This window comes from Anopheles aquasalis, chromosome 2 (genome assembly GCF_943734665.1).
Source record: "Anopheles aquasalis chromosome 2, idAnoAquaMG_Q_19, whole genome shotgun sequence".
Taxonomy (NCBI): Eukaryota; Metazoa; Arthropoda; class Insecta; order Diptera; family Culicidae; genus Anopheles; species Anopheles aquasalis.
In genome coordinates this window covers 8,070,001-8,093,471 of record NC_064877.1, presented here as the reverse complement: position 1 = coordinate 8,093,471, position 23,471 = coordinate 8,070,001, and the positions used below count along the sequence as shown (strand labels likewise).

At 52.8% G+C, this 23,471-nt stretch overlaps 5 protein-coding genes across 8 annotated transcripts in view; 3 read left to right on the top strand and 2 right to left on the bottom strand.

Moving 5' to 3' along the window:
- The first annotated feature begins 905 nt into the window (after positions 1–905).
- Positions 906–2,851, top strand: LOC126572171 (uncharacterized). The gene has a single exon (XM_050231256.1). It carries the CDS (start codon positions 906–908, stop codon positions 2,820–2,822), a length of 1,917 nt encoding a protein of 638 aa, XP_050087213.1. The 3' UTR covers positions 2,823–2,851.
- Positions 2,852–3,235: 384 nt separating this feature from the next.
- On the bottom strand, positions 3,236–4,308 carry LOC126571206 (uncharacterized). Its single transcript, XM_050229523.1, has 2 exons — positions 3,315–4,308; positions 3,236–3,258 (listed from the first exon to the last, which is right to left on the bottom strand). The coding sequence occupies exon 1, from the start codon at positions 4,262–4,264 to the stop codon at positions 3,437–3,439; it is 828 nt and encodes a 275-aa protein (XP_050085480.1). The 5' UTR covers positions 4,265–4,308; the 3' UTR covers positions 3,236–3,258; positions 3,315–3,436.
- Positions 4,309–4,331: 23 nt separating this feature from the next.
- On the top strand, positions 4,332–5,593 carry LOC126572165 (uncharacterized; the record flags this gene model as incomplete). Its single annotated transcript, XM_050231248.1, has 1 exon — positions 4,332–5,593. A coding segment is annotated over one exon (1,233 nt), but the record flags the coding sequence as incomplete, so codon positions are not given.
- Positions 5,594–5,848: 255 nt separating this feature from the next.
- On the bottom strand, positions 5,849–17,338 carry LOC126571205 (uncharacterized). The gene is made up of 3 exons (XM_050229521.1): positions 16,766–17,338; positions 12,232–12,540; positions 5,849–8,513 (listed from the first exon to the last, which is right to left on the bottom strand). Exons 2-3 carry the CDS (start codon positions 12,528–12,530, stop codon positions 6,179–6,181), a joined length of 2,634 nt encoding a protein of 877 aa, XP_050085478.1. The 5' UTR covers positions 12,531–12,540; positions 16,766–17,338; the 3' UTR covers positions 5,849–6,178.
- Positions 17,339–21,627: 4,289 nt separating this feature from the next.
- The window catches only part of LOC126570267 (ketohexokinase-like), a 3,340-nt gene continuing 1,496 nt past the window's right edge, over positions 21,628–23,471 (top strand). The window contains exons 1-6 of one of the 4 annotated variants that reach the window (XM_050227888.1): positions 21,628–21,767; positions 21,828–22,003; positions 22,173–22,344; positions 22,425–22,655; positions 22,726–23,052; positions 23,123–23,471. The exon at positions 23,123–23,471 is cut by the window's right edge and continues 383 nt beyond it. In XM_050227888.1, coding sequence (XP_050083845.1) covers positions 22,312–22,344; positions 22,425–22,655; positions 22,726–23,052; positions 23,123–23,471 — 940 coding nt within the window. In that variant the 5' untranslated portion in view covers positions 21,628–21,767; positions 21,828–22,003; positions 22,173–22,311. Of the gene's footprint in view, positions 21,768–21,827; positions 22,345–22,424; positions 22,656–22,725; positions 23,053–23,122 lie in introns of all 4 variants that reach the window. The other 3 variants (XM_050227890.1, XM_050227887.1, XM_050227889.1) reach the window with 3 other exon arrangements.

Here is a 23,471-nt window from a genome sequence, read left to right as displayed (position 1 = left end):
AATGGTCCCATTTTAAGACCTGAGGGATGTGAGACTAGTAGTTGGACGGCAGTCCTGGACGACTCACTTGGCAGCACGTTCTCTTCGGCCACCAACTGCTTTCACCTTTACTGCGTGCACGACGCCGGCTGTCGACGCCCTTCGCGTGGCCGTTGATGAGGGATTGAAAATTAGTTCTCCTCCAGGGACGCTGTGGGATGAGGGAGCACGAGGAGCCGTTAGGCTGCTAGGCTGCTAGTCTAGGGAAAGGGTGCTCACATTCGCTTTCTTATTTTCCTCTTTTCCTTGTCTTTCTACGGGCCGTCGTCGTCGTCGTCGTCATCGTGTCGCGATCGGCCGCGAGCAAGTCATCGCGGCGCGGCGCCAAGCCTTTTGCGATGCAATTTTCTACGATCGTTCTTCAGCGCTTGTTGTTGCTGTTGCTGTTCATCCTGTTTCTTCGCTCTGGCGCTCCTGCTCTTGCTGCCTAGAAAGGGGGAGGCGAGAGAAATGGCACCAGACTAGAGGCTGGCGAAGGCGTTGTTGTGGTTGATGCCCCCCCCCAAACGAGATGGCTTCATATAATCTCTGTGCGCCGCTGACACGCGCAACATATCTCCGTTGGTGACTTCCCTCTCTCCTTTCAACGCGTTGACGCGGGTCTCAGTGAAGCGTGCGGCCCCCCAGCGACTCGGGAGGAGCAGCAGCCAAAGCCAAAGCAACTATATTAGTAGGCCAGCCAGCCAGTTCCGACGTCAGTCGCTCCGGTGTGTGGTGCCAGTATTGATTAGATCGCTCGAAGAGACGCACAACTTTGTCTCCGTGATCGTCTTCGAGAAACACCAACTGATAGAGTGAGAGAGAGAGAGATCCCCAAAGGACCCGCAAGGAACATGGGCCGCAGTGTTTGTTGTGCTCGATCGAGGATGTTGTGGCAGATTGCACTGATAGTGTGTGGGCTCGGGACGCTATCCGATATCGGCCCAGTGCACAGTGAGACAATCCACTTCACCAACTCACCTCACTCGATACTGTCGTCCAAGAACTTTACTACGTACGAGATCGAGGTGCCGGGCGCGAAACCGATCACCATCATCGAAGCAACCGATCCGTACCGTGACGTCAGTAATGGAGAGCTGGATTCACGGGAAGATGATCAGCAGCAACAGGAGCACCCGTACCACCAGCGCATTCCATCCCCAACCACAAGCTTCCGTACCAGTACGGGCATCCGGGTGACGAAACCGATCGGCGAAAGCTCCCTCCTAGAGTCACCGCCCAGTGGATCGAGCCGCAAAACGCTCTACTCACCGGAGCTACTGAACAAATTCCTGAAGGAGTACTCGGAGAAGCTCCGCAATGCGGACTCCCTGACGAGGAAGCGACTGAACGAGATCACGATGATCACGAACCACCAGCAGCACGGCAGCAAACCGGAAGAACTGGAGGAAAACTCGAACCGGCGCCCGATCGTGAGGGGTGAGGACCGAATTGGCACTACGGAACCGGGCTCGGAGGAGGATGAAGCGAAAACGGAGGACGAGCTCATATTCGACGAAACGAACGAGCGGAATGTTATGGCACTGGGGAGTAACAACAAGCGGTGGTACCAGGAGCCACCGTCTCACTACTCTTCGCACCATCAGCAGCAGCACCAGAATCATCATCCCTGGAACGTGAAGGATGGTTGGGTAACGCTCGAGGCTGTTCCGTGGTCCGAAAGTAAGGTTTCGAAGTGGCAAGCAGCGAATGGTGGCGATGGAACGAAGAAACATCGTCCATCTGGCACGGATAAGTACTGGAATGCTGCAGGTGATGGAGGTATCGATAGTGAGGAAAATGGTGGAAGTAAATACAAACCGATTGCCGCCATCTATCCAACGGGATCGAGCTCGATCGGTGCATCTAGCTACTACCAGGGAGAGCAGGGTGCTGGCGACTCCGCCGAGGATTATGGTGGTTACGGAACGATCAAGAATCGACCAAAGGCCAATGGAGTGAAGCAGCCGCAGACGCAGCCGCAGACGCAACCAGACTCACTGTACAACCGGAGAAGACCAGTCGTCACACTGTACAGCGAGCGTCCTGATGGTCCTCAGGTGGACCGTTGGTATGAAGGACCTCAGGCAACGGTTGCAACCGCTCCGTCCGCTGATCCGTACGACACAATGAAGGCATATCATCATCAAAATCATGGAGCATCATCAGGTACGGCCCACCGCGACATCATAACCGATGGACGGCCACCAAATTTCCCGAAATTTAATCCCGAGCAACACGCGGGCGACGTTTACGGCAGTAGCGTCACCGCCTCTGATCAACGAGTTCGTCCCGTTTCCTACCCGGACCGTGGCAATGGCGAGTGGGTCCTAATCTCCACGACGAAAGGATACCAATATCCAAAGCGACGCCATGGCCAGCGTGCCATTACGTTCTCACCGGCGACCTCCACGAGTCACCAAACCGTCAAGCTCACCGTACTGCCCATGAAAAACGCCCTCGATATGACCACGTCGCACAACGGACTGATTGAAGTGTCCTCTTCAACGCAAACGGTTGAGGATGCGGTCAAGGAGCAACAGCAGCAGCACAACAAGCGGAAAGGACCGACACCGTCTACAATGTCGCCCGCGGAAGGTATCAGCAATGCGTTACCAACGCGACGGAAGCAGAAGAAGAAGCAATCCTTGGCGGCTGCAGCGGCCGGTGGTGGTTCCTTCTCGGTGATGCATCGACGTGATGCGGCCCAGGACAGTTCGGCAGTGCTGGCAGCGGTTGGTGCCGGTATGGTACCGGCCACGATGGCCATTCTTGCACCGATGGTACTTGGCAAGAAGAAGTAGTGGTTGTGACGAGCGCGCCAGCTGCTCATCATCGGAAGTAACGCCCTAGTAGGCGAGTAGGTCAATTCCGTTTTGCAGGGACGCTGCCTAAATTCGCTGCCTGCCAATGTTTCTGTGTCCCGAATATCCGGGGCGTTCCCCAAAAAATGAGACCACGAGGTCAAAGCTATTTATTCCACCTCCCTGCAACCGTGTAGTAAGCGTAGAGTAAGAAGAAAGGAAGATCTAACTACTGCAGTCGCTGTGGCTCAGTTTGTGTTGTTTTGTTTTTAAAACTATTACGTTACGTTACTTTACTTTATTTGTATTAATAATTAAATGCCTTAAAAACACATACACGCACATACACACTCCCAGAAGACCCACGCCCCACGGACGGACGGGTCTGTTCGGATGATGTCTGCTCACTGGACGGAGGGAGTTTCGCTGGAGTGGGCTTGAAGGAAATAAATAGTATTGTAAAAACCCTTCTGTCCACATGCCACCCCTTACCACGTCTCGTACTCCTTGTGCTACAAGATCAGAAGAGAGCTCTCGGCTCTGCTGTGCGCTCGATCGATCGCGAGAATCCTATCCTTAATCCCATAGGCAAGGCAGCCCGAAAGAAGAGCGGATTAGTGTTCCGCTGGCTCAGTGGTGGTGGTGGTGCTGCTGCTGCTACTGTGCTGGACCAGGTGCTCCTGGACACCGTTCAGGTATCGCTGGAAGTCCATGGTGACGTGCTGGAGGAAGTTCAGACCCAGCTTAACCTTCCGCTCGACCGTGTTGCGTATAAAGTCACCCCAGGTATAGCGATGAACTTCGGTAGTATTTGTTGTCTCAGGGTCCATCGTCGTCGTCGTCGTCGTCGTCGTCGATGTCCTCATCGGCGTAATAGTATAAAGATCAGGATCAGTCTCCTCGATATTCTTATTAAACTCCTCATCACCACCATCATCATCACCGTCCACATCGATTTCGTTATCGAACTCGGCCTCTTCGGAGCTGGCGCTCATTACAGGCGCCACCGATGCGGCCGCTCGCTTCTTCCTCGGACCGTGTTCCGGCATCGAGGCCGAGTTGATCATATCGAGCATGGAATCGGCGTAGCTGCTGCCCGCGCCACCGACAACGTAGTGCGCATGATGCTCGGGGCTATGCTCCGAGGAGTAAGCCTCCGGATGGGGCATCATCTCGTGTTCCGTTTCCGCATCCTGCAGAGGGCGTTCTGTGGCGGGCATCGGCGTCGTCGTCGTCGTCGTGGTCGTCGTCGACGGTACTGGTGCCTGTGTAACGGATGCACTGTAAACCGGTGCCGCTGGCCGTACGGTGGCCATGCTGTCGCTGGCCACTGGACTCATCCGTGCCGGATAGTACGGGGTCGGTGGCGTGTAATGGAACTCCGGCGCTAGGTTTTGCGATTTCGGCTGTACCTGCGCCTGCCGGTTAATGTTGGAGTACATGTCGGGTGCGCTGGCACCACCGTAGGCCCGATTGCGGTACGTAATGTGCGGGTATTGCGGTACGTAATGTGCGGGTAATGTGCACTACTCTTCGCACCATCAGCAGCAGCACCAGAATCATCATCCCTGGAATGTGAAGGATGGTTGGGTAACGCTCGAGGCTGTTCCGTGGTCGGAGAGTAAGGTTTCGAAGTGGCAAGCAGCGAATGGTGGCGATGGAACGAAGAAACATCGTCCATCTGGCACGGATAAGTACTGGAATGCTGCAGGTGATGGAGGTATCGATAGTGAGGAAAATGGTGGAAGTAAATACAAACCGATTGCCGCCATCTATCCAACGGGATCGAGCTCGATCGGTGCATCTAGCTACTACCAGGGAGAGCAGGGTGCTGGCGACTCCGCCGAGGATTATGGTGGTTACGGAACGATCAAGAATCGACCAAAGGCCAATGGAGTGAAGCAGCCGCAGACGCAGCCGCAGACGCAACCAGACTCACTGTACAACCGGAGAAGACCAGTCGTCACACTGTACAGCGAGCGTCCTGATGGTCCTCAGGTGGACCGTTGGTATGAAGGACCTCAGGCAACGGTTGCAACCGCTCCGTCCGCTGATCCGTACGACACAATGAAGGCATATCATCATCAAAATCATGGAGCATCATCAGGTACGGCCCACCGCGACATCATAACCGATGGACGGCCACCAAATTTCCCGAAATTTAATCCCGAGCAACACGCGGGCGACGTTTACGGCAGTAGCGTCACCGCCTCTGATCAACGAGTTCGTCCCGTTTCCTACCCGGACCGTGGCAATGGCGAGTGGGTCCTAATCTCCACGACGAAAGGATACCAATATCCAAAGCGACGCCATGGCCAGCGTGCCATTACGTTCTCACCGGCGACCTCCACGAGTCACCAAACCGTCAAGCTCACCGTACTGCCCATGAAAAACGCCCTCGATATGACCACGTCGCACAACGGACTGATTGAAGTGTCCTCTTCAACGCAAACGGTTGAGGATGCGGTCAAGGAGCAACAGCAGCAGCACAACAAGCGGAAAGGACCGACACCGTCTACAATGTCGCCCGCGGAAGGTATCAGCAATGCGTTACCAACGCGACGGAAGCAGAAGAAGAAGCAATCCTTGGCGGCTGCAGCGGCCGGTGGTGGTTCCTTCTCGGTGATGCATCGACGTGATGCGGCCCAGGACAGTTCGGCAGTGCTGGCAGCGGTTGGTGCCGGTATGGTACCGGCCACGATGGCCATTCTTGCACCGATGGTACTTGGCAAGAAGAAGTAGTGGTTGTGACGAGCGCGCCAGCTGCTCATCATCGGAAGTAACGCCCTAGTAGGCGAGTAGGTCAATTCCGTTTTGCAGGGACGCTGCCTAAATTCGCTGCCTGCCAATGTTTCTGTGTCCCGAATATCCGGGGCGTTCCCCAAAAAATGAGACCACGAGGTCAAAGCTATTTATTCCACCTCCCTGCAACCGTGTAGTAAGCGTAGAGTAAGAAGAAAGGAAGATCTAACTACTGCAGTCGCTGTGGCTCAGTTTGTGTTGTTTTGTTTTTAAAACTATTACGTTACGTTACTTTACTTTATTTGTATTAATAATTAAATGCCTTAAAAACACATACACGCACATACACACTCCCAGAAGACCCACGCCCCACGGACGGACGGGTCTGTTCGGATGATGTCTGCTCACTGGACGGAGGGAGTTTCGCTGGAGTGGGCTTGAAGGAAATAAATAGTATTGTAAAAACCCTTCTGTCCACATGCCACCCCTTACCACGTCTCGTACTCCTTGTGCTACAAGATCAGAAGAGAGCTCTCGGCTCTGCTGTGCGCTCGATCGATCGCGAGAATCCTATCCTTAATCCCATAGGCAAGGCAGCCCGAAAGAAGAGCGGATTAGTGTTCCGCTGGCTCAGTGGTGGTGGTGGTGCTGCTGCTGCTACTGTGCTGGACCAGGTGCTCCTGGACACCGTTCAGGTATCGCTGGAAGTCCATGGTGACGTGCTGGAGGAAGTTCAGACCCAGCTTAACCTTCCGCTCGACCGTGTTGCGTATAAAGTCACCCCAGGTATAGCGATGAACTTCGGTAGTATTTGTTGTCTCAGGGTCCATCGTCGTCGTCGTCGTCGTCGTCGTCGATGTCCTCATCGGCGTAATAGTATAAAGATCAGGATCAGTCTCCTCGATATTCTTATTAAACTCCTCATCACCACCATCATCATCACCGTCCACATCGATTTCGTTATCGAACTCGGCCTCTTCGGAGCTGGCGCTCATTACAGGCGCCACCGATGCGGCCGCTCGCTTCTTCCTCGGACCGTGTTCCGGCATCGAGGCCGAGTTGATCATATCGAGCATGGAATCGGCGTAGCTGCTGCCCGCGCCACCGACAACGTAGTGCGCATGATGCTCGGGGCTATGCTCCGAGGAGTAAGCCTCCGGATGGGGCATCATCTCGTGTTCCGTTTCCGCATCCTGCAGAGGGCGTTCTGTGGCGGGCATCGGCGTCGTCGTCGTCGTCGTGGTCGTCGTCGACGGTACTGGTGCCTGTGTAACGGATGCACTGTAAACCGGTGCCGCTGGCCGTACGGTGGCCATGCTGTCGCTGGCCACTGGACTCATCCGTGCCGGATAGTACGGGGTCGGTGGCGTGTAATGGAACTCCGGCGCTAGGTTTTGCGATTTCGGCTGTACCTGCGCCTGCCGGTTAATGTTGGAGTACATGTCGGGTGCGCTGGCACCACCGTAGGCCCGATTGCGGTACGTAATGTGCGGGTATTTGTTGCCCGTGTACGGCTGCACGTGGTAGTATTGATGTCCTGTTCGGACTGGTGCCTGTTGCTGCTGCACCGGTTGTTGTTGTTGAATGCGACGACGAACGTTACCACCGTTATTCCGATAGTACGATCGATCCGGCATACCCGCGATCAGCTTCCCAAAAACATCCTCCTCATTCTGGCCATCCGGTCCGGCGTACTCCTCGTAGTTGGAGTAGTACAGATCGTCCTTACGATCGTCGGAACGTCGCAAAGCCCCGAGCGGACTGCCGAGGAAGTACGAAGCCAACCCGGCGGCCATCACTAGCCCCACCAACCCGACACCGACCGTGGGCATCACCTCGCGGGACAGATAGTTAATGATCTGCGTCGAGACGGGCTTGGTGGCACCATTTTTGTTCGGTGCTTTCGTCACCCCATCCTTCACCTCCGGTTTGCGGTTTTTCTTGTTGGCTGGCTTCTTTTTCGTGCCGGATGCGCCACCAGCGGCAGGTGATTTGACGTTCGGTTTGCGTGTTACTTTCTTCGTTTTCGTGGCCGCTGGTGCCACTTTCGAGGGTGAACGATCTTCGGGAAGATCAAACATGGCATCCTTTGGTTCCATGATCAGGAAGGTGGACGTTTCGACGGAACTGTCGCTCTCGCTGTCGACCTGCGGCCCAGCAGCATCGTTCTTAGCCGGTAAGTCGTTCGCAACCGTTGAGGCACTTTGCTCCGTTAGCACCAGCTCGGTTGTGGTGGATGTGGAGGTTGTTGTTGTCGACGTCGTTGGGGTCGGTTTTGGGGCTGGCGTTGTCGTGGTAGTCGTCGAAGTCGTAGTGGCCGCTGTTGTTGTTGTTGTGGTTGGTGGCTTCTTAACCTTCTTCACAATCACTGGCTTGAGCGTGGTAGTGACCACCTTCTGTTTCGGGATCGGTTTCGACGGTTTTTCCTTCTTCTCCTCGACCACCGAAGTTGTCGTCTTCACCGGGCGCTGGGTAGTGGTCGGTAAGTTGCGACGCATCGTTGGTGTTTGGTAGCGCTTCGTCGTTGATCCCATGGCCACCGGTTTCGTTGTGGTGGTGTGCATAATCTGTACCTTCCGGGTCGTGGTACTCGTGGATTCTGCTTTCTGTTCCGTCGAATCACTTCCGGACAGCAAGACCCACGTGGACAGGCCCTCACGCGGTGTCGTGGTCCGTACTGGTACACGTTCCGTCGCCCGGTGTAGCTCATTCTGGTATTCCTCATCGGTTAGCGGTTCAGCGACACCGGCATGTCCCGTGAATCGATCCTGAAAGCTGAGCGTTAGCTGATCGTTCGCTTTCGCTTCACCGGACTTGACCGATAGCGAAGCGGAGGAGCTCGGAGTACGGTCACCGCCGCCCGTCAGCACCTTGGTGCTGGTCGACACCACAAACCCGGACGTACCGATCTTCGTTTTCAGCAGCTCGCTCGGCCGTTTGTACGCGTAGCTGCAACGAGACAGAAGATAGTATATTGCTAGAACACACGCAGAACAACGGGCTCCCATCTCATCATCCTTTTCGTCATCAAGCGTCATCGCAGCGGACAGTTAACATGCAGAGCATGCAGCATGCACTACTACCCCCAGAGCTACTGAGGAAGACCAGCTAGAAATAGGAACCAGGAGCCAATACAAAGAGAGCATAGCGCGAAGCGGACCAAACAAACGAACGATGCAACAAGCTGTACAGCGGTGGAATGAAGCGCTTTAAAGGCCGATTATTAAAAACTGGAAAAAGAACCAACGAGGAAGTTCATTTTATTGGGTTTTTGTTTTTGGTGTTAGTCACGTGGTACATGCCGTCATGGTGGTCCGTGGTCCGTAAGGGAGAAAGATGTTTTGTTGGAGTACAGGTACATGCCTTAAGCCTAATGTTGGATAAAAGACCGGGTGGTCTGGGATGCAAGGGGATTGTCTTGTAGGTCATGGTCATGCAACATTCAACAACAACTAAAACCAGTGAAATCCATCGCACCCTCATCACCCTCTCGGCGACATCGTCCACACCTCCTGTCCAACATTCCTGCTACCCATTTGCTAAAACGCTGGAACTAACGAGCTTAACGAGTCTAACTAGACGCTAACTAGGGGAAACTACTAGGGAACACCGGGGTCTACAGGCTGCTCCGTGCAGACCGAGTAGCCGCAGGGTGGTATGGATGGCTCTAGGGCTCTCTACGATTAAAGAATTACAATAATATTACAATTCACTGCCGCAACTGTCGCCGCGGTTTCGAGGTAATGCAAGTGAAAGTGCTCACCACAAACTGTCAAGCGTGGCGCTTTCACCATTCGATCGGACTCAGACACTACTCCACTAGATCTACTTATATTGCACATGATGAGATGGCGATCAGATCACCATCACCATTACTACTACTACTGCTACTACCTACCTACCTACCTACTACTGCTACCACTACCAGCTAGTTGCAATTACGCCAGCCTAATCAATCAATCATGACGATGCCGATTGCGCCTTGCTCTTCCTCTTCTGCAGCTACTGTAGCTCATCTCACTGGGCTCAACAATCGATCGACAATTTGGCGTGAATCGCGCTGAGGGGCTATTCAAATTGCCGCCCTGCTACTGCCTTCAAGAGCCTTTCAAAGAGGTGATCCCGTACACTTCAAACATATTTATGGTTTACGCTTTCACGGTCGGTTAACTCGGTTGAGGTTGGCTTTTGTGGTTGCTCGCATTCGTTTCGGAAGCTCGATGGTGAAGTAGTAGCGAGAGAGAGAGAGAGAGCGAAATAGGGACAGAGAGACAATGAAAAACAGGGAGCGAGAGAGAGAGAGAGCGAATGGACAGTTTTGTATGCACCCTGAAGCAGCTTAATCGTACACAGATAGGAATTAAAGTCGCTTACAAACTAGTCATGCAACGGCGCCGTTAAGGAATTAGTGTTTTTGGGCAACGCTCCGAACGCCTCCGGGGCGCCTGGCCATTATGGTGTTACGCGTAACATACTAAATACTAAACTATGGTTCATGCTTGCTACGTCCGTTCTACCGAGCTATGTGGAGGTGGATGAGGATGGGTAATGATCATGCATTCATGCGGGAGTGTTTTATGTGGTTATCAACTAACATACACTAATAAAACTAATATTTTAAAAAAAAAAAAAGCTGTCGGTTAACGGCCAGTCCGACCTTTAGCCAGGTCGCGAAGGTAGAGGGAGATTTGGTTGGTTTTGCAAAAAGGGAACTGGTGTGCAAAGGATTGGCACAGTGGCAACATCGCCACATTCGATGATACCCTAAAGGAGCCCCTCTCATCATCGTATCCGTCCACCCAAGCTTTCCACCTTGTCGCCACTGGCATACGATCGATAGGGATCCGTACTGGAGGAGGAGGAGGAGGAGGAGCTCCTTCGTCGATCACCACCCCAACCAGCCAGCTGTGGCCAGCTTTGATCGAAATCGATCCACGATGAAGACGAAACGGGGGTCGGTTTCACTACCACCACCGGTCGCCTCCGGGGTCGTGCCGGTTTCCGTACCCAGTGGTACGTCACCGGAGGCTTCTTGTGGACCAACACCGTCGTGGACGACGAATAGTGTTTGACGGGTGGTGACGGGTAGTAGAACTTGTACATATACATCCCAGCGGCCACCGTACCGATGACCATCGCCAGCACCGGTAAGCTAGTCATACCGAGCACGAACAGGTTCATCGGTGTCATGGCGGATACGGCCGCCAGCATACCGACCATCGCGTGCGACATGTCCGGTAGCAGCGCGCCAAGCGAACTGTCATGATGTCCCGAGGGTTTGGCCGGTTTTGGTTTTTGCTTATGGCCACCACCCGGCTGCTGCTGTGTGGCCAATCCATTCGCAATCACCCCACCAGGATTACCCAGCGCCCCGATCCGTACCGGTGCCGGAGGGCTTATGATGTTACTAACGAGACTACTGATCGGAGTGTTAAGAAAAGAGGACACTGGTGCCGGCAGCACAGCTGGAACGACCGGTGCAATCGGATTAGCAGCCAGCGGTACTGCGGCCAGTGCTCCCGTACTCGGTGCAATGAACGCAACATCGCTAGCCACCGCCACAGGAGCTGCTGCTGCTGCTGCCTGAGGAGCTACACCGGCCGCACCAGCTGCTAGGGCACCGGCCGCTCCCAGACCAGCAGCGGCCCCCAGTGGAGCCGCTCCCACTGGCCCTAGTTTCGTCAGTTCACCTTGTTTCGTTGGGTTCGAGATGGCGATCTGGATCTCGCTGCAACCTTGTTTGCCATTCTGGAGCGAAATCTGGATCTCGTTACAGTTCACCGTCGCTGCATCCGTCACCGATTCCCCCTTCAGATTGCCATCCTCATCGTACGGATTGTCATCGTACGGATCCCAACCAGTTCCTCCACCGGCCTGAGGACCATAAGGATCCTGCGCTTCACTCGAGTAAACCGCATCCGGACGATCGGGATCGAGCGGAGGTTGCTGCGGTCTTGCGCCGCTATCTCGCACCGGATCCGAGATCGTGATCTTGATTTTGTTCTTCTTCTTTTGGTTCTGATGCTTCTTTTTGTGCTTTGTGCCGGCTATCAACCCGGGACTCTGTTGATACACTTCGCCCTGGTCCGATGGTCCAGCCGCGGCGGGGTAACCATTCGAGAGAACTTCCGGCGAACCAGCGAAGCTCGGTGTGAACCCATAAACCGCTGGCTTCTCTCCAAAGTCTTCCAGTGACGCTGGATGACCGGAAGCCGGCGTTCCGGTGTACAGCAGTCCAGTGGTCGAAGGTCGTAAAAAACTGACGGTCGTCGGTGTGCTGTACTCCACGTTAAACACATCCCCCGGTTTATCGGACCATTTGGTGATAATTTTGTGTATCACGGGTTTTCTTTTTTGGCCAAAACCACCACCGGCGACCGAGTACGGTGGACTGCTGGACTGCTGCTGCTGCACCGGATAAAGGTACGTCTTGTCCCAAAGCCCCAGTGATGGACCACCGATCGACACCGAGCGTAGCGTGTTCTGTTCCTCCTTCTCCTCCTCCTCCTCCTCCGCGACCTCACTACCAGCCGGGACTGGCCGTAACCGTTGCGGTAGTACCGCCGGTGTCGGTGGGCCCTGCTGCAGACTGGCCAAATTCTTGAGCAGAAACTCCTTAATCAAACTATCGCTAGAGAGACCGTTATCGTTAGTAGTGACTTGGTACCTTGGTTGGTGGGTCGTACTGGGGCTGCTCCCGGTGGTGCCAGTGGTCGCATCGGATGCTGCCGTGGCTCCTTTCTGCTGCTGCGTCGTCTCCGCCGATGCTGGTGCCTGCTGTTCGGTGCTCTGGTCGGCGCCACTGGAACCATTCGCTGCGCTGCCCGCCTCGACGCTTTCCTCGATGATCTCGAGCGGATTGCTGCGCCTCCGGAGGTAGATCGGTTCCACTAGGTTCGGTCGGGCAAGCACTGGCCCCAGCAACAGGGCCACCACTAGCGCCCAGCTAACGACGAGTGTCTTCATGGTTTGTCGTCTAGATAGAGAGAAAACGGGGGGAAGACAAGAGGAAGGGAAAACAAGAGAGTCGACATTGAATGGGAATGGAATGGCGCGTTACAAACCGATGGCTTACAATGGCGCATGGCGCATGCCTAACGGTATCTCCATCCATGGTCGCTACGAGGGCCTTTAGGAGAGCACTGGGACTGGGCAAAATTATGTCACCCATTTACCATGTTGCAGGAGGACGTTCACCCGATGTCCGATCGACCGAGCAATGACGGCGCATACGACGACGACCGTGGCCGTGACTAACCTCAATCCTGTTCCTCCACCCCTTGGGAGTGGACTCCGAAATTTCATGTCGGCCAACAGTGTGTCGGTGTGTTAACCATTTGGGGCACGACTTGGCACCTCAGCCCCTCCCCGGGGATCCGTTAACCGTCCCGCCACTCTCCGATTGATATTCGGCAACAATCGAAGGAGGCGGCGGCCGCGAGGTGCGTAATGGGTTCTCTTCAGATCCCTAAAGAGGCACGATAACAGTCGCGCGCAGACACACCGTTAAAATGTTATTATTGGGAATAGAAGAAAGTAGAGGGCGAGTGGGCTGACCTCAATCCTGGGCCCCCCCACCCGGGGGCCAGTGACCACACCGAGCAAACGGGGAAGAAAAGATGAGAACGGTGCAAAAGGTAAACAAACCGTTCCGTTGCGCCGATCCGATCGACTGTTAAGTGGCCACAGCGGGTGCGGCGTGCTGTACCACTTTTTCTGCCCCTCTCCCTCTCTCTCTCTTGAGTGCCCTTTCCACCGTTCTGGACAATCATTGCGTTGCGTAACGCAATGTGCGCGTAAAGATGTAACGCATCTCCCGAAGGCACACGATCGCCGAGGAAGGAAGAGAGAGAGAGAGAGAGAGAGAGAGAGAGAGAGAGAGCGATCGAGATCATCACCGCCGGATTGAGGTAAACTGCATTTCTGTCCGCTCCGTGCTCCGGGGTGTGTCGTTTACCCATTTTGTCGTGTTGCCCGTGGCCGTGCCGTTGGTCTGGACTACCTTGAACTTGATTTTCGTTTTGGTCATAACTATTTATGTTACCTCTCGAAAAGGGGAGCACAGTGATCGTGTTCCCATCATTCTCAACTCACTCCTCTCACGCAGGCGAACCGCCTGTTCCCATTCCCGTGCTCCGAGAGGCCGGAGCATCACTAGGAATGGCGGCAGCGGCAGCAGCAAATGATGATGATGATGATGATGCGTGTTGTCCTCTTACCCTGTACCATCCATCGGTTTCGTTTTCAAGTTCATGAACTCGTCTGCTGCCCGTTTAACGGTACCGTGTGCGTGGTCTGATGTTATGCTTTGTTGTGTTCCAACCCCACCCCCATTTTACTTGATGCTTATGCTACGTCGACTGCGCAGAAGATCTGCGCCTGTTGCCCACCTGTATGCGTTGCCTGTGATTCTCTCGCAATTAATGCGGGTTCAAGATAACCGCGCAGTTGATCATCTCGAGTGTTCTGGGATCGCGTGCAGAGAGCTTCGCCGGTTGATGACCACCATCTTCATGGTGCAGCAAATGGTGGCGCCCATCGTAATCTAGATGACGGCGCATCACATAAAGGCTTCAGCTGAGGCCAGGGTGCAGCAATTCAAAACCATTTGGTTTGGTTTGTATTTGATTAGAAAAAGCAAACCGGAAGATGGCACCGCGGCCATCATCATCTTGATCACCGTTCGCAGCTCCGCTTTCGCTCATCGAACAGCTTCCGCTTCTTTTTGTTTGGAGGAAGATCAACTTCAACTTCGATGAATCTGTTCGGCCTTCCAAAAATGATGGCGATCACCGGTACGTACTCTCGAAGGCTACCTTTCTTTAGTACACTTACGTTTCTGGGTTAGTTTTATAAAGCCACCGCAATTGTGCTCGTGATCAGCATCATGTGCTTGTGTAGTGAAAGGCTTGGTGCTCGGCCTGGCGAACTGGCGTGTCACAGAAGCGACAACACGGGTGTAGAGTGAATGGGCGCATCTTCTGTTCACCATCTGCTGTTGTGCCTCTTGGCGTATGATTAAAGCGTACGGGCACGGCGACGGCGACGGCGACGAGAGGAAACAGGGCGTTTGACATCATTTCCATCGCCTCTTCCAGCCAACCAGCCAGCCAAACAATGGCACAACCTGCAGAGCATAGCGCGTTGGGAAAGGGAAGTCCCAGAAACGAGTGTCTCCCTTTGGTTGGCTGTAGGGCACGAGATTCAGGTTAATCAGTCCTCGCACCTTCTACCAAATCGACACAGCAAGTGCCTTGGTGCGCGTGAGAACGGAAATCCAATCCATTCCAGCCCGGTGCGCCTTGTTACACTTTCTCTGCTGGTGCTTCCGTGGTGCACTGTTGTTGTGATTTGCTGCTGCTGCTGCTGCTGTTGTTGTTGTTGTTGTTATTGTTGTTCGAGGACAATTAAAATCTCACACCACTCCATCACCAACGCCGCACCACTTGGCCATTGCGGCTTGGCCCTTTTTCTGGGTCAGCAACGAATGTTTACGGAAGATCGTAAAAGGATCCCCCCACAGCTCACGATTGGATTCACCCACTTCGTGCCAACAATCAGTGACCGGCCTCGATACCACGCCGTTCAATCTCTCAAGTGAAACTACTATTTATTATTAGTCCAGCGCGATATCAGCACCATACTGCACCAGCTGGTTTCGAGGTCGAGCAGCAGTATTACAATCCCCGAGACGAAATCGTAAAAATGAGGGGAACCGACCGGGCGGGGGGGCAGTCCAGAGATGCAAATCGCAATCGAAATGAAATGAAACGAAACGAAAAAAAAGAGGTTCGTCGCTGGCGTTGGCGTTGAAATTCTTTCACGTGCTGGTGGAGCCGGAGCTCGTGCCCATGCCACCTGATGATATGGCATGACGTCACTACTTTCTCCCGGACTCACACGAGAGGGGGGCGTCGCAGGTGGATACGACTTGGTACTTGCATGTGTGTTGTGTCAACTAGTGGCCATTTTGAGCGGACAGAGAACTCTGCAAATTCCCGCAAGTTCTTCCGCGTCTATTCATCCCATGAGTCACTTTCTATGTGAGGAATGTCCAGTGAATGCTGTTTGTTTTTTTGCCTTTGCACAAACAATCAATGTCTAGAAAAAGGACAAAGGACAAAGCGCAGTGTTGTGTCTAGAGAAATCTATTTGTTAGGTTTTTTGCTTTTGCACAAACAATCAATGCCCATCATTGCCGATCGTTGAGTTCAAAAGTCCAACACAATGCTCGGCGTCGTGTACAGTTACACCTCGACGGACGTCAAGTCCACAATGGCGAAGTGTGTCGCCGACGTCCGGGGAGACCTTTAATAACGATCTTCCCACCATAACAGACAAGCTGACCATTCTGATGGCCTGTTCCGAGGTTTGGCCGCACGCCCCGTTTTGGGGGAAACGATTTCCGTTGAGGTGATCGGACACGTTTCTTAGCTCACGTCTCTCTCTTTCTCTCTGTAGTGCTCATCAGTGACGTCCTACATTTCTGGCGTGCCAAACAGAACGGTTCCAAAGTTCATTCACCGTCACCCTGCCGCAGACAAGCCAGCATTAACGGTGATCCCCCGGGGGTGGTTCGAGGATCGACGAGTGCGACTTTTGGCCTACTTTGCGCCACCACTCGGAGTAATTGATCAAGTCTGCATCAAGAGGGTGCGCTTGGGGGTGATGATCCGACGGCGTGACTAGGTTCGGGACTGCGGTATCATAAAAACAAATCTCGGATCTCTGCCTTCCAGATCTAACCCCCGGGAGGCGGAGTGGGAGTGAGGGAGGGGGCAACGACGCCAATGACCTGATACGACCGACCGAGCGACCGAGCGTCCGAGCTGGATCGTGCGCTTGCTCTTGACTCCTGCGCTGCGCGCCATGATTCCAGTTCTTTCCCAGAGCTAGCTCCGGTTCACAAGAGCCATCAGAAAGCGCACCAGAGAGAGAGAGAGACACAGAGAGCAATGGAGCTGATGCTGAAGTTGAGAGAAACTTTCTTCTCGTAAATTTCTTCGCTTCATTTCACCTCAGCTCAGCATCCAGCATCCAGCAACTCCAACTCCCCCCCCCAAAAACCGGGCTCCATTTGAATGTGTTATGTGTTGCCACTGTTGCTGCTGCTGCTGCTGCTGCTGCTGCTGCTGCTGCTGCTGTTGCTGCACACAGCATACACGAGAGCAACAGCAACAGATTCTAGATCCGATTCTTACCGTTATGTTGGTGTCGCCAGCGCGATGAATCTGCTCCACGGGAGTTCGTTCGTTTCCGTTGGTCGTCCGGCTTCCACTGGAGAGCGGAATACGGGGAATCCGGTGAATTCTGTGTCCACTGAGAAACCTTTTGAAGCCTTTTCCAGTAACAGTACCTCTCGAGTCCGTTAAACCAACACTGCGGTCACAAATGGGGTGGATTCACTTCGATTTAGTGTCCTCCAGGAGTCCAACGCTGCAAAGTGCCCCGCTTCTTCCGGAGAACTGGGTTAGGCAGGGTCAGGGATGTGTTTGGTGGACACACAAAAACACTCCCGCAAACACAAAAAAATACACTTCTGTTCACTGCTCTCCGTTCACACTTCTGTCACGTTTCTGTCCGCGCGCCGAGAATTCGACGGCAATCTAGGCCAGTAAGACTGGAAAGTACTGGAATTCCCGACAATGTGACCCGTTCCGATGCTGTCTTGTCTCACACTCTCACGTCTAACTTTGCTGGCTGGTGCTTCTCAACTGCCGCAATCCTGCTGCTGTGGGGGATCGGGCCGGCTCTCGGCTTCACTTCGTTCCCGATCTTTCAATCCGTCCAACGTCCGTACTGGTTGACTACTGACTGCCGACTGGAGCCGGGATAGCCCGGTACCGTAGCAGATAAAGAGCCAACACAACTTACACAATTTTGCACCCCGATCTGCCCCCCCTTCTTCACCGGAGTTCGTTTCCATCCGCGTTGTGATACATAGCTTGGCTCGGGTTGTTTTGTGGGGAGTGTAAGTGCGGGACGAGCGACGAGAGGCACGCCAGCAGCCAGCGATTCTTATGCGTCGCTTGGAGAAAGTACCAGCGACTGGTGGAACGTGCGAGGTGATGATGGTGCGTGTTCGAGAGCGTCAGGCGCGCCATGTCTTGTGGCTGCGGCGATATTGCGTGATCGGGAGTACGGTGTTCTAGAATTGGCACTGGACGGACTGGACAGCATCGAGAGGCGCGATAATTCCCGCAGTTGGAGGTGGTTTAACGCCCCGTCGAACGGTTTCACCGTTTCGCACTATATTGTGATTGCGTTTGGGTTTGATTGAGTTGATTGGTAACGCGCGATTCTAGGGCTCGGGGATTCGATTTTGCTTTTAATGTTCTTGAGTCTGGGGCATTTTCTTTGCCATAGGGAACGTAAAACGCTACTGCGATTGTACTACAAATTGGATGTCGTTTTGTTCTCATCTCTGTACATTTATTCGCGATATGTGATCTACCTAATCACAAGCTGAATGATTGGCATTAAGCGCATGCATAGTACAGTAACAATTCGTCTTTGATTTCTAATTTTCTTCTAGGAACATACTTCATTAGCTTAAAGGGGGCTAAGGATTGTTTTGTGACTTATATTTTTTACATTTTCCCCGAATACTTCCCCGAATTTCAAGACTATTGTGCAATTTTTTTTAATCAACCGTAGAAAAAACTGACAAAGATATTGATTTATTTGAACAGCCTCGTTTCATATAAGGCTCAATGCAGTTCGCTACTTTGAAGCGTGTTTCTCAAAAGCAACGTTTTCAAACTCGGCGCCCATCGTACCGTAAAAACTCCTTTGACCGATTGATTCGAAATTTTTAACACATAATCTGTACACTCTTTGCCAGGTAGCCCCATCGAGATTTCATGAAAATTGTTGATACTTTTTTTCAAACAAATCTTTAAAAATCGTGTTTTAGGCAAAACGACAAAAAGCATCACTTTTTCAACTTAAAAAATCTGCCAAAAATCGAAAAAATGGAAATTCGACAAATAATCGACGGGTCTACCTAGATGAACTTACAATCTATCAAAAGAATACTGATTTGTATTTTTCTGATGCCCCATCACGCAGCTACGATGGGCACCGTTTAGTTCGAATCAAAAGACTTGGCCATTAAGCGACGAACTCGGTTTGATAATCTATCTATGAAAACCAACGTAGTGTGCACACTTTTTCAACTTAAAAAATCTGCCAAAAATTGGGAAACTGGAATTGATATTAATTTTATTCTACCTCGAGTGGAACTTTACTTAAAAACTTACTATTTAAAATGCTAAAAGGTTGCTCACTACATTGCCGATCCATCACGACGATTACCTTGCCCAGCCGTTATTCTGCCTGTACGGTCGAGAACACTAAACGGTACTAGTGGGCGCCTGGTGTCCAATTCTTCTTTTGCTAAATCATCTTTCCATCGTTAGGTGGATATGATGGCCACTTACAGTTCCCCCCGTGATTAGCGGTTGCTGTAAACGAGTCGCGCAGAGCATCCGGCGAGTGGCCGGAACGAATGAAAATCTCTTCAGCCACCCTCTTTTTACCACCGTATCGTTGCACTTTTCTTAAATCCACACATACGCACCGACGCTCGACGAGCCACTGGTGGCCATTGTGTGTGCGTGGTAATTAGCTAGCTTCTTCAGGTTCCTATCTTCACTCCGGCGCCTACCTCCCTGGCACTTGTGGCTCGTGATCTCAAGAATACAAACTAGAATTGAAAAAGAGCTCCCTCGAGCCACTGTCCGCTGGTTTTCTGGCTCTGCAAACCATGAAATGACTGTTTGTTCGCACCATCGCATTAGCGAGGGTTCGGAGGAGGTTTTTTCTTGTTACTTCTTTTTTTTTTGTTGTAATGTTTTTGTTGCTTGCGGTCCACCTGTGTAACAACTGTTGTAGTGTGGCGGAGCGACCGTTGGAAGAGAAATGTTAAACATAATCTCTCATGTTGATCTTCAGCACAGGCACAGGCACAATCTACGATGTTAGCAACCGATCTTGACCCTTTCCGGACCGTTGTGCTGGTTCGAGATGTTTCTGGAATGTCTGGAATTCAGCGCCACAAGCCGCACTGTCCACTGTACTCTCGATGTAGTAGCATCGCGGTGGATAGTAGCATCCCCCGTTTTTTTAACACCGGAAGTTCAAAAGGTGGCTGACATGCTGGTGCGGCGCGATTGACCCCAACGCCACCGCCACGGTCATCGCAACGGTGCGTCGAGCGTTCGAAAGTCCATCGGGCCAATAATTGCACGCACGCACGTTATTATGTTGTTAGTGGGGGGTAATATTTGCATGATTTCTCCACGGAGAGCGCACTCCGGTCGCTCGCAGCATTAAAACACGCCTCGATGGCATTAGATCGCGGTGCCGTATAGCCAGCATCTTGGCTTGCCCCCCTCCGCCCCACCGGTGGGTTGATGTGCCCGCGTCTCTCTCTCTCTCTCGCGTCTGTGGGAATTGGTCATGCCGGCTTATCGATTTGTACACTTTCAAACGTTATGGTGCCTTCCCCGAGATCTATGACCTGATGATCGGAAAAGATTGGAGCGAAAGAGACGGCCATGATAATGAAACGAGCCCAAATAGCATCCGCGTGGTGCGGTACGATGGAGTTTTTGGTGCACGGCAGCGCACGGTGGCGTCAGGGCTGTGTGGAATAATGATTTGCTGGCCCATCGCTGGCATCGCTCAATCTATGTCTTGAGCTCACCTCCTTTCTCCACACTGTCCAGAGCGCCTGACGGACGGCGGACGGTGGGGAGGGGGGCCTTGGGCGAACGCTATTTGGCACCGAGGCGCCCCCCAGCATCCGCAGCAGCCAATCCGTGCAATGAAAGAAGCTGTGCTGTGCTTCCTGCCACGAACTTACTCACTCGGTGGCTGTCAATCTTGATCGCGATCTCGTCTCTGGCCGTGGCGCTGGTTTCTTTCCCAAACCGCTGCGGAAATTAGTTCACGAATGAATGGCACACGATGAGTCGCGTCTCTCGCGTTCGGGTTCCGCCCAGCAGTAAAGCGTTGGGCTGCCCACTGGCACTGTGGCATGTGGTCCAGACTCCCAGCCAGTCCCTTGGTGGCCGGAAAAGTGGCCATATCTTTTTCCCAAAATCATCCGCCCATTCAGCGGTCACACAAGGCACAGCTGCCCGATTCTCAAGCATTCTTTGGCTTCCGAGGGCGTGAAGCGGACCAGCAACAATGCCCAATCCCAATGTTCCGCTACATCGCATGGCTGGCGGCCATTTCTCGCACGGCATCAGGCGCGCACGGCATTAGCGGGGAGGAGGATCGCCGGACTGCCACCGAGCCAAGGGGCCGTTCGTTCCCTGGGCCGAGTCTCCAAAAGGGGCCAGTTAAGAGATCATGAGTAAATATATTATCATGATCATCATCATGGTGATGATTATCATCATCATCATCTTCTACTTCATCACTCATTAGGAGATGCGGTGCGATGGCCACGGGTAATTCCGACCAACTCGCGGGGCGGGTGGCAAAGCGCGCAGGATCGTGGAATGATCGGGAACCGTCGGAGCGCGTAAAGCGCGCAACCAAAGCGGATGAGGCGGATATTAATTATGGCGCTAAACTGTGCAGCGTGGTCAGCACAGCGAGTCAATTACCCCTGATATTGCGTGTCGACAGAGGTTCAGATTGCTGTTTGATTAGCGCAGCTGCCACTGGCTGGGTGTTTATTTTGGAGAACTATGCCCGCTGGTTTCGGCGTGAGTTTATGGGTCGTTGCAAGTGATTTGCAGTTCATTTCCTAGCTTTAGAAAGAATCCAATTATACTAATGGAAGTTCTTTGCGTAACCAACAAGGATATGGTGCTCAATCAGCTCGACAGCTTGTTTTGGCAAATGCAATTCCTCGCAGTCCCACATTTTTTGGAGTTGCGTTCCGTTTTTAACGGTGTTTTTTTTTTTCAAATTCAACCATGAGGCTACAAACTACCAGGTTCCAGGAGTCGAAGTTTGCAGTTTTTTATTAGATCACATTGCACCGCCAATATTATCTAAATAAACAATCCCGTTTTTGTTCTTTTTTCATTCGCCGCGCAAACAACGAAAGATTCACAAAAACACGAGGCTGAAACCAAGAACAAGGATTCTAAATCCTTCTCACAATCAACTCTCGGGAGTATGACCTGCCCCCGAGATCCGGGTGCCTCGGAAGGAAACCATCGGATACCGAACCGGCAAGTAGGAAGGTTTGTGATACTGCCAGGATCTGTTGCATTAACGATCGATTGCTCCTTCCAGTCATCATCACAGCACGATCTTCTGCAATTAAGATTCAGACTCCAAAAAATCTATACTGATACACCGATAATTGCGACATGTGGCCTTAACGTAACCGGAACGTTCTTCGCTCGTGCCTAGTGAGATAAACGAGGGCCGCAAGGTAGAATTTGGAGTGCCGCAAATCCACTTGTTGGGTAAGTGCTCTCAGTGATCCCTTGCAAACTGCGGATAACACTATTCCACGCATGGTCGACCAACGGTGACCTTGACGTAGTGCCCGGTGATCGCACGTCGCTGTTCGCTTCGCTAATTCGATTTACGTGTCTGGAACAATTTTATCGCGGTGCGGGAACGGTTTATCAGTCATCTCAGAATCTTGGCTCGATAATCCTGTGCGATTACCAGGATGTATAATCGATCGGTTCGACGATGGAACGTAAGTGAAGGCGTCGTGGTAGCGCTTCCCTTACAGGAGTGACCCTCTTATCAGCCGTGTGTATTTATGTGTGTTTGTGTATCGCCAGCGCACCAAGATGTTCGTATCAGCTAGAAACCGAACCGAAATGTAGCTTATCTTCACTCACTCCCAATCATTAATGTCCACTTTTGTTGTAGTCTTCCGAGGAGCAAAGTCCTTCCGCAACCGCCGCAGCACGCCGTCGATTGCCCGATTGGCTGGATTGTCACCGAAAACCGGTCAGAATGATACTGCGATTATACGCCTCATTGATCTTCTGCTGGGACATACTGATCATTCTGGTGCAGTTCTTCCTCACCCTGCTCAAGTCCCTGTTCCATCTTGTACGGCCTCCGAAAGCGAAGAGCCTCACTGGCGAGGTGGCAGCGGTAAGTTCCTGTTGCGTGCCAGGCTAGCTTGCGGTTTCTCATCAAAACTCTTCTCGTGCTTCGATTCTAGGTAATTGGCAGTGGTCGCGGTGTTGGCTATGATCTCGCTCTTCAACTGGCAGCCCTTGGCGTGAAGGTGGCCTGTGTGGACATCAACACGACGGACAATGATCTGCTGGTGAAAAAGATCCAGGCCGCTGGCGGTACGGCTTGTGCGATCGAGTGTGATGTTACGGATAAAGCCGCCGTCGGCAAGATGGTTGCCACCGTCGAACGGAACTTTGGCACGATTAGTATGCTCCTACACTGCTGCAACGTGCCGAGTGCCCGCAGTCTCATTACGGAACCTCCGCCAATCGAGTTTACGCTGAACTTGGGTGTTATTTCCCACTTTTTGGTGAGTCCGACCGTCCTGGGCCGTAAAACTGTTTCTCGGGTTGTTAATCCCCACCCTTTCACTCCACCAGCTTCTGGAAGCAGTTCTACCAAAGATGAAGAAAGTATCGCACGGCCACATCGTGTTCCTTACCTCGGTGGCCGGTGTTAGCGGACTGAAGCATCAGATGCCATTGGCCGTGTCACAGTTTGCGGTGCAGGGGCTGTACGAGTCGACGCTCGAGGAGTTGCGCATCGAAAAGCGTCAGCACACGATCCACACGACCCTGGTGCACATCTATCCGTTCATCATTACCGATCACTGCCTCAATGACATCCGGCTACGCATCTCTTCCGCCTTCGGCCGCATCAAATCCGACGATGCAGCACAGCGCATCATCGCCGGCGTACGGCGAAATGAGCTGGAAATTAGCATTCCCG